This window comes from Columba livia, chromosome 2 (assembly GCF_036013475.1).
Source record: "Columba livia isolate bColLiv1 breed racing homer chromosome 2, bColLiv1.pat.W.v2, whole genome shotgun sequence".
In the NCBI taxonomy this organism is placed as follows: Eukaryota; Metazoa; Chordata; class Aves; order Columbiformes; family Columbidae; genus Columba; species Columba livia.
In genome coordinates this window covers 99,234,630-99,244,438 of record NC_088603.1, presented here as the reverse complement: position 1 = coordinate 99,244,438, position 9,809 = coordinate 99,234,630, and the positions used below count along the sequence as shown (strand labels likewise).

General features: G+C 44.0%; 2 protein-coding genes across 2 annotated transcripts; one reads left to right on the top strand and one right to left on the bottom strand.

Moving 5' to 3' along the window:
* Positions 1 to 654: 654 nt before the first annotated feature.
* ALG2 (ALG2 alpha-1,3/1,6-mannosyltransferase) lies at positions 655 to 3,562 on the bottom strand. The gene is made up of 2 exons (XM_005509820.3): positions 3,034 to 3,562; positions 655 to 2,070 (listed from the first exon to the last, which is right to left on the bottom strand). Exons 1-2 carry the CDS (start codon positions 3,424 to 3,426, stop codon positions 1,168 to 1,170), a joined length of 1,296 nt encoding a protein of 431 aa, XP_005509877.2. The 5' UTR covers positions 3,427 to 3,562; the 3' UTR covers positions 655 to 1,167.
* Positions 3,563 to 3,671: 109 nt separating this feature from the next.
* SEC61B (SEC61 translocon subunit beta) lies at positions 3,672 to 9,231 on the top strand. The gene is made up of 4 exons (XM_065052972.1): positions 3,672 to 3,819; positions 3,923 to 4,020; positions 4,714 to 4,815; positions 8,905 to 9,231. Exons 1-4 carry the CDS (start codon positions 3,817 to 3,819, stop codon positions 8,990 to 8,992), a joined length of 291 nt encoding a protein of 96 aa, XP_064909044.1. The 5' UTR covers positions 3,672 to 3,816; the 3' UTR covers positions 8,993 to 9,231.
* Positions 9,232 to 9,809: the final 578 nt, after the last annotated feature.

Here is a 9,809-nt window from a genome sequence, read left to right as displayed (position 1 = left end):
AGAGTTCAGTCTAAAAAATTGCATAATTAAAAATGGATTTAAAAGAATGAGGAAATTGTACATTTACTCAACCCATTTTCAGACTTAAAATTCAACTGTGTGTGTTTTTGGTAACTAAACAGAACAGCCGACTAATAATGATGCACTACATAAAAAAGTAGAAAAAAAATTCAGATATTCCTTGTCCCAAACCAGGTATTACACTTGAAAACAATCAAACAAACCAACCACAAATTACTGTCATGTTAGGCCACCATATTAGGACAAAAGTGTGGGGGGACCCCCCTCCCCAGCTAAACTATTCAGAAAAATTATACCAAAAAGTTAACATTGAAACAGGCAAATAAAACCTATCTTTATTGTCTGCTCCAGATTAGCACCTTTTTAAAAAGTGTACTTCCTGTAATTTAGAATACAAAGAAATTTTAAGTAAAGGGAGTATCATTCAAGTCTCTACAAAGAAGAAACTTTTACAATTACATCCTTAATCAGAGCAGTTATCTGCATAGATGTATAATTTCAGCACTAACATTTTTGCCTGAGGTAGTCTGATGTCCTTGGTTTTATTCTAGTCTCATCCTCCTCCTACTCACACACCTGTACCCTTGTTTGTAACACCCAGTGTGACGAGATGATGCAATTTTAGCACAGCACTACAGAAGAAGGTCATTTATTTTAAAACCATGCCATTCATATCCATGATGATTTTTTTTAAACATGCAGTTGGTTGGATTGTGCAACTCTCTCCATACCACAGCTGAGATAACTCTACACATTACTGATGATTTCAAATAAAAAATAAAGTTGTCCTTATCTGTACAAAACTGCATTTTGTAATCTGAGTTAGCTATATCATACAGAATTAAAGGAAAATGTGCAATTATGTCCTTGTGAGTTACTGCCATTTAATTATGCATTTTTCCAAGGCACAGTACACAACAGAACTCCGACAATGGCGGATCAGCCTACCGCATGAAAATTTTACCCTTCTAATAAGACAGTGGGACACTTTTTGCTCATTTTTTGTATCGAATGACATAAGGCAGCAAAAGAAGCAAAATGAGGAAATTCAGATGTTCCTAGTTCTGCATCACAGTCACATTGAACACTGATCCCCTCTACAAATGAGAGAAACAAAGCTGTAAAATATAACACAGGAATACAATTTTATTGTGTTAATCTGCATATATATTGGTACAGCTGTTCTGCAAATGCTTCTGAAGAAAATTTTTCCATAACTCTGTCTCTCCCAGCTGCTCCCATTGTGTCCTTTAAGAGAGGATCTCTCACAATTTTTTCCATGGCCTCAGAGAATTGCGTTGGCAGAGGATCACACAAAAATCCTGTAACGTTATGCAAGACTGATTCTAAAGGACCACCTGAATTAACTGCTATAACTGGGCATCTCATATACATTGCCTCCAGAGGAACAATGCCAAAATGTTCATTGCTCGGTGTATAAAGTACACATACAGAGTTACTAAAAAGAGAGATTTTCTGTTCATCTGAGAACGATCTCAGAAAAGTGACGTGGTCGTTAACTTTAAGCTTGGTTGCAAGGCTCCTCAGCTCTTCATAGTGCTCCACGTTTTCCAGAACCCGTTTATCATAACCACCTGCCATAACCAGGTGAACTTCATTCCACTCATGAGAATCAAGTCTTCCTCGAAGCTCATGCAAAGCTTCCAGAGCCAATGATAGATTCTTTTTTCTCTCGTATCTATTAATGGAAAGAAACAAGAACTTTTTCTTTTTGGGTATGAGGTCAGCTATGTCCGCAGGAACTATTGTTTCAAAGCTACTGATGTTGAGTGATGGGTAGAGGACGTCTGGGCTTATGTGAGATAAGGACTTAAACGTGTCCTTGAACACACTGGCAGTGAACTTGCTGTTCACAACAATACAGTCTGCCATGCCAGTCGTGAACTCTTCCAGCCAGTCAAGCGGTAATCTGTAAATGCGCTTCAGGAAAGATTCTCTCTTGGTCAGAAGCTGATCAGGAAAATGACAGTAAAACAAAACCTTCTTACGAATTCTGGCCAGTCTAAGCACAGGAATGCAAGCAGACACCTAGTGCAGCCAGGAGAGACAGGACAAGAGGAGAGGTAAGTTATTTGTTTTGATGCCTCTTGCATGTATATGCAATTTCAAAGCCATGTTCTGGGAGACAGTCCTTTGCAAGCCAAGTGCTTTCTCCCTCTCACTCCCACAAGCACACCCAGATGTGACTCTGGGCTTCTTCTCTTACCTTGGCCTGTAAGGCCACTATGTCCCCTTCCCCACCAAGACTCTTTCCCCACTAAAGCCCCATCAAGCCCTAAAACTTCCCCACGCACCTTCTCCCACTAAGGGGAAAGCTGGGAGGGGAGCCCAAGTGGCAGCACCTTAGAACCATAAAACATCCTGAGTTGGAAGGGACCCACAAGGATCAAGGAGTCCAGCTCCCGTCCCTGCATGTGACAACCCCACAGTTCACACCATGTGTCTGAGGGTGTTGTCCAGTCTCTTCTTGAACACTGTCAGGCTTGGGGCCGTGACACCTCCCTGGGGAGCCTGTTCCAGTGCTCCACCACCCTCTGGGGGAAGAACCTTTTCCTCATGTCCAGCCTAAACCTCCACAGGCACATCTTCCTGACATTCCCTCGGGTTCTGTCACTGGTCACCAGAGAGAATTGCTCAGCGTCTGCCCCTCCTCCTCCCCTTGTGAGGAAACTGTAGCCACCATGAGGTCTACCCTGTCTCCTCCAGGCTGAACAAACCAAATGATTTTAGCCTTTCCTCATATAGCTTCCCCTCCAAGCCCTTCACCAACTTCATAGCCCTCTTCTGAACACTCTCCAGTAGCTTTACGTCGTTTCTACAATGTGATGCCCAGAACTGCACAAAGTGCTCCAGGTGAGGCCGCACCAGCGCCTCCTCTTTCCTCCAGCTGCCCCGGAGCCCGCCAGCACTCCCGACTAACTCGAGCCTCCCGCCACCGCAGCAGCGGGACCGCAAACCGCGGCAGCGCCCCCCGCCCGCCCGGCCCCGCACCTGGTCGCAGACGAAGGCGTCGGCGTGCTCTCCGCTGAGCAGCAGGACGTACAGCGCCACGAAGGCCATGCGCAGGGCGGCGCACAGGGCGTGCCCGCGGCCCCACAGGCTGCGCGGCAGCCACCCGCCCGCCTGCCGCACCGCCAGGCCCCGCGTCTCCGCGAAGCAGCGCGCAGCATCGTAGTGCGCCGTCCAGATCTGCACCCGGCAGCCCCGCGCCTGCAGCGCCAGCGCCGCGTCCACCACCAGCCGCTCCGCCCCGCCCAGCCCCAGGTCCGGGTGCAGGAACAGCACGGACGGGCCCTCCCCAGCCGCCTCCACCTCTGCCGCCATGGCTGCTGCGGGGGAACCACGGGCCCGCCCGGCGGCCACGGACCCGAGAGCAGCGCGCATGCGCAGCCTGACTGCCGCCGCAGGACACGTCAGCTTCCCTCCGGGACCTTCCGCTTCGCCCCACCCTCTGGGCGGCGAGGGCGCTGCCCGACGCCTCGTTCCGCACGTTTCCTGCTCGGCCGCTCCGGCTCGGCCGCTGGTGAAGGAGCGGAGGCGGCCGAGACGTGGCGCAGAGTCAGTACGCCCGGAAAGTGGCCGCTGAGGGACGGAGTAGGGAAAAGCGGCCGGCGCTGCTCAGGCATCATCCCGGGCAGCCGCGAGGTCCCAGGAGGCGCGGCGCGGGGCGGGGCGGGGCGGGGCGGGGCGGGGCTTGCTGCCGACAGCGACGTGTCCGGAGCGGCGGTGCGGGAGCGTGTGTGAGGCCGTGCCGAGGCTGGAGCCAGCGCCGCCATGGTGAGTACCTGCCCCGGGCCGGGGCTGGCTGGGGCGGCCACTCTCCCCCGCTGTGCCCGCCGCCTCTCACTGGCCCCCTCTCGGTTCTCTTCTCTCTCCGCAGCCCGGGCCCAACCCCAGCGCTACGAGCGTCGGCTCCTCCGGCCGCTCCCCCAGCAAGGCCGTAGCTCCCCGCGCCGCGGGCTCCACCGTCCGACAGAGGTAAGTGCGGGCGGGGCGGCGGCGGGTCTGGGCTCTCGGCGCACCTGGCTGTTCCCCTCAGTTCAAGAAGGACAGAGAACTAACTGCTGGACAGAGTCCAGCGCAGAGCAACGGAGATGTTTAAGGGAGTGGAGGTTCTCCTTTATGAGGAAAGGCTGAGGGAGCTGGGGCTTTTTAGCTTGGAGGAGACTGAGGGGTGACCTCATTAATGTTTATAAATACGTAAAGGGTGAGGGTCATGAGGATGAAGCCAGGCTATTCTTGGTGACAACCAATGGTAAGACAAGGGCCAATGGGCACATACTGGAACACAGGAGGTTCCATTTAAATATGAGAAGAAACTTCTTCTCAGTGAGGGTTCCAGAGCACTGGAACAGGCTGCCCAGGGAGGTTGTGGAGTGTCCTACTCTGGAGACATTCAAACCCACCTGGACACATTCCTGTGTAACCTCATCTAAGTTCCTGCTCCAGCAGGGGGATCGGACTCGATGATCTTTCAAGGTCCCTTCCAATCCCAAACATTCTGTGATTCCGCCCGGCCATGCCAGGTCCAGCGTTGTGCTGCCTGCTTGCCCTGCTGTGTAGGCTGGTGCAGGTGTCTGGCTTCCACAGTCCCTTGGGGCACTTGGTGCGAGAAGCTGTCAGGCTGCTAACGTGTTTTGGTCTTTTGTTTCGTTCCGTTGTCCGCTGAAGGAAGAATGCCAGCTGTGGGACAAGAAGCGCAGGCCGTGCCACTTCCACAGGCACTGGTGGGATGTGGCGATTCTACACTGAGGACTCTCCAGGGCTGAAAGTGTAAGTTGGGTGTATGAGCAGTGACAAGCATGAGGGCTGTATGTTTCACCTACATATGTAATCTCTCAGCCCTTGAATTTGGAGATCAGTGTTCTGGTGTGTGTGGGAGAACATGCAAAGTTGTTGGCTGCTTAGATAGATTTGAGATTAAATATTTAACCTGTGAACCTTGGGAGTTAGTTTTCAAAGTTATATGGGTTTTAAAAAAGTAGGAACAAGTTATATTTTGTAATTGCCTAGACTCATCTTCTGTAGTCTCTGAAGACTGCAAGCAGTCCCATTGAGGTTGGGAAAGCTTACTTTTCATAGTGAATTTAGGCAAATACATGCCTGTTTTTGTTCATTCAATTTTTTTTTTTTTATTACTAGATATGTTGTGATCCTGTTTTCCCCCCTTGAAAACATGATGCAACCTATATGCCGTATACTTGCAGAATCTTAGGTGTTTTTATAAAAAAGCTGAAGATCAATGATTTCAGCTAAGTTTGCAAAGCACATAAACATTCTGATGCTCTGTATATTTTTGTTTCTACAAGGTGAATATGCCAAGACTATTGTCAAATATCTGTTGATAGTGTCCCATAGCCTGTAAAAAGAGCCTAAGTTTTTACCTTTTGCCCAATTTGAGTAGTTCAGATCTGTTTCCCAAACAAGCTCTGCAGCCTAATACTTACGTAGCAAAGATGGAAAGTGTATTTCAGATGATGGGTGCGTACTAAGTCATACCCTGAATGGGAGTTTGTGCGGCTTGCAGAGTTGAACTTCGTGGCCTCTTGTTCTTACAGGGCTGAATTGACTCAAGACACTGAGGGAAGTCCCTTTTGCTCCTTTTTTCTAGAATCCATTAGTATTTTATTTTGGAACCTTTTAAGAGATGTGATGCTGGTTGTGCAAAAGGAATGGTTGAGGAGGAGCTGGTGGTAGTCTAGTTTGTGATTGTTCAACAAGCAATCTGTTCTCTGAAGTTGTCATGTGTGTTTTTGTTTTCATATGTGCATCACACATGAAAAACCAAAAACTGTACAGCAAACTGTCAAAGTAGTGGTGTCTTGCTGCTGCATGTCTTGCTTTCTTCAGTCTGCATCCAGAGAGGAGACAAGGCAAAGAAAAGAAAAGGAAAAGTCAATAAGTAACAATAATATTGTAGATCAAATCTATGTGGATAGGCAAGGCGGCTGTTTTCTGCATAGTTCGGTCTACTAAAGCTCAATTTACAGTATTAATAAAACCAAACTGAGAAAAAACAGAAGTGTTCCACTATTACGTAGACTTTTTTTAAAAATGGATCTGTGATACAAACTGTCAAAGCAGCTTTAACAATTTCTGTGAGTTTTCTTGTGAATCCTTTGGTTTCAGTTTTGATGTTGGATAGCAGCTTGATTGATCTAAATCTTCAATCCAAACAGGTCTCTAGATAGATTTTTCTCTTCTATTTATGTTGCAGCACAGAGGTTCTCAGTACTAAAGTTTTGAAACACTGGGACTGTTGATGTGTTTGGTTTGGTTGGTTGGTTGTTTGTTTTGCAAGCTACTGTGGGTAGCTTTATGGTCAGACTTTTAATGGAAGAAGCAAATCTGCAAAAGTGAGGTTTTTTTTTTACAAATTACCTGCGTACTAGACATAACATTTTCTGAACCATGTCTTGGGAGCAACTTTCTTGTTTACAGCTTTCCATGTATGTTTTTTCTGTAGCCACTGACTGTTATGATCTCTGTCCTGTTCAGTAGGCTTTAAAATGAAAATGGGTTATAGAGAGGTTGTGGTTGCTTCAGTAAAGTGTTTCAGCCGAAGTTTTTTCTAAAAATGGTTGTGATTGTTGCTGCATAAAGCAAGGTAAAATCTTAGCACCGTGGTGGGGATTGTTTTTTGTGTTTTCTCATGTTGTTTAAGATATGAGCTTTCAAAATTACTATGAAAAAATACATAAAAACACCTGAGAACAGGTTATTTCATGCTAGCTGTGATCAGGAGAATTCCACTCTAGATCAAAAGTTTTATATTATGCGTTATTGTACTGCTGCTTCAAGTATTTAGTATCTGTATTCAACATAAGAAATAATAAAGAGGTTGAATAAGCAAGTTTGGTTTACCTCAGGAAAGTACATTTATGTGCAGTACAGGAGGCTACAAGATATATATGTCTTTAAAAGCAATATTAGCCAAAGGGAGCTCTGGGGGATCTGGTTGAGAGCAGGATATGGTATTTTTCTATTTAAAACTCATATCTAATATAATGTACTTTGAAAAGAGGACTAAACACAAACTTACCGCTCTTTCTGTGGCATGTGGTACCTGTGTTTCCTGTGTCTTGTCTTGAGTTTTCTTGCTCAAGGAGCTATAGGTGATGTTTCTTCTGGAGCCATGACAGAGAATCAAATTTGGCTTGTGGTATAATATGCAGCTTTATGAAACACATTCTGAGAATACACAATACGAAATATTAGTGGTGCCTGAATAGGATTTTTTATTCACTTGTTTAAACTGTGTGGTGGGCTGAGAAGTTTTAGGTGTATGGAGGAGGATTGCAGGGTTTCAGCAGGTTGTCTTTGGAAGTGGATGAAATGAGATACTTATGTCAGTATTGGAAAGCTGATTATTCTGTAGGGGGATCAATGTCATCTGCGTGTTTAAAAAACACCCCACCAAACACACAAATAATTCCACCTGTTCATTTCCATGTTGCTCTGTTGTGGTTAGCGGTGCTCCTCTATTCCTGTGTGCCTTTGGCAAAGAGTAGCTTATATATTACTATAATACTACTAAAGGCTCAAATGAATTAAATAGTAATTCAGATACACTCTAAGGACTTTGTGCACCTCATATCATTACAATTTATATTATGAGTGACATAAACTTCAAGCATGTATAAAGCACTGGGGATTGAGAAGTGCATTTGTTTGTTTAGTGAAAGACACCTCTTGGCAGAGGTTGCTTAGGTAGTCACTGCATGTGTGGACTTTTCATTTAGTATGTTTTGTCTTTGGTTTATTTGCCAAATGCTTTATGTCTGTGCTGAGGGTTCTCTGTACCCAAAATGTCCTAAGTATGGTAGATAATAGTAGAGTTTTAAAACTCAATGTAAGTTTACAGTTATGAACATTTGAAGAACATGGACCATGATCTCATAGAAAAGTATGTTAGTAAATTCTTTCAATCCCTTTTTAGTTTCTATTTGGTATTCAAGTAACATTTACCTACTTATAAACAGTAACCTGGAGGGTAATCCATGCTGGATAATAGAATTCATGGTGTTCCTCCCAGTAGCAGGTTGAAAATCAGAAATCAGATCATATGAAGTGGGTTGTATGAAGCGGTGTTGAGTGCGTGTAATTGTGTAATAGTGCGTGTAATTGTTGTGTCCCCGAACAGCAGGAAACAGCTGATTTCGTCTTTCAACACGCACCCTAAGGTTAAACTGTTTCATAAAAACGTCACTATATAATTTCTAAAGAATGTATAAGAGTGGGAAAGAAAAAAAAAGTTGAGAAATTTGTTAATTTATACATTTTGGGTAATGATTTAATGACGGAGTTAACTTTGACATTCTGTGTTCTTTTTCAAGAAAACAGAAGTCCCCGTCTGTCACCTACTGCTGCCATTGTTTTCAAATTAAATAAAAACTCTGAAAAAACAGAGCTAATGTGAATTTTATGCCAAAATTTTACTAGCCGCTAGAGGACTCTGTTGTTTTTTGTATCTGACTACATCTCTGCTCAGGTGGCTATCCCAGTAGTAAATACCAATTCTAGTTTTCTGGAGATTGTTTTCACAATTATGAGTAATAGTGAACCATTAATTACTTTCCAAATAAGTGTGGGGTTTTTTGTTGTTATTATATTGTGATTTTATAGTTATGTAACATTTACAGTGTGTGAAACTGTATCTTTAAAAATACAGGGGCAGCAGCAGTTTTTGACAGAGATGGCTGTCTCGGTTCTGTGTACTTTAAGGTATTTCTATGGGAATGGAACAAGGGTTGTCTCATACAGTTGCTTACAAACGGATGAGTTCACTTGGCTGATAATGACTGGCTTTTGGACCAATGAGGCTTTTTTATGTTAATTCATTTTTTTTTTCTTTATTTTTAGTGGGCCTGTTCCAGTTTTGGTCATGAGTCTTCTTTTTATTGCTTCTGTGTTTATGCTGCACATTTGGGGTAAATACACTCGTTCATAGACTCAACTGCCAACCTAAAGCATACATCTTGGACCAAAAATATGGTGGATCCTGGTTGTTCTTGGAGAGAGACTGGGAAGCTTCCAATCACCTGTTGAAGTCCTGTCAACTTTGGCTCTAATACTGAATTAATTTCTCAGTTTGCTATTTGGGCAGCTTTAAAATCTGTCGTGAGTCATTTTATATTTGCATCTGTACACTTAAAATACAGGTATTGCAATAAAAATTGTATATGGAAATAGTTTTAAATGTATTTTTTCCTTCTATTCCAACATACAACAACTAAAACATTATACTTGTGGTTTTCATATATAACCATATTTCTGAGTAAATGCCATTTGATAGTTCAAACCAAGTCCTTCTATACTCTACATTGCTATACGATTTTATGCTGGAAGATCTTTTTCTGTGAATGGGAGAGGCAAAATCAAGTGCAAAGGTAACAAACATATTTGTTGAAATACAACTGAGGTACATTACCTGAGCTGGTCATGTTCTGTTAACTGCCGAAGAATAGCTGTATTTATTTATTTCCTAAATGCAAGTTAAACTTTACTCAGTGCTCATTATACGTAGAAGTATGTAAGTATGCTTTTTTCTAAAACTGCACTTGAGGAACAACGTGAACTTGTACCTAACTGATTTTAAAAAGAATAGTTGCATGGCTGTCGGAGACACATTCATTCTGCAGCTCAAGACACTTTCAAGGAGGCTTAGGGAGGAAAGTGCGATGGGAGGACTGGAAGAGCAGTGGCGGTATTTTAAATAAGAGGACATGCAAACAGCATGTAAAGCTAAGTGGCTCTTCAGGTAATCT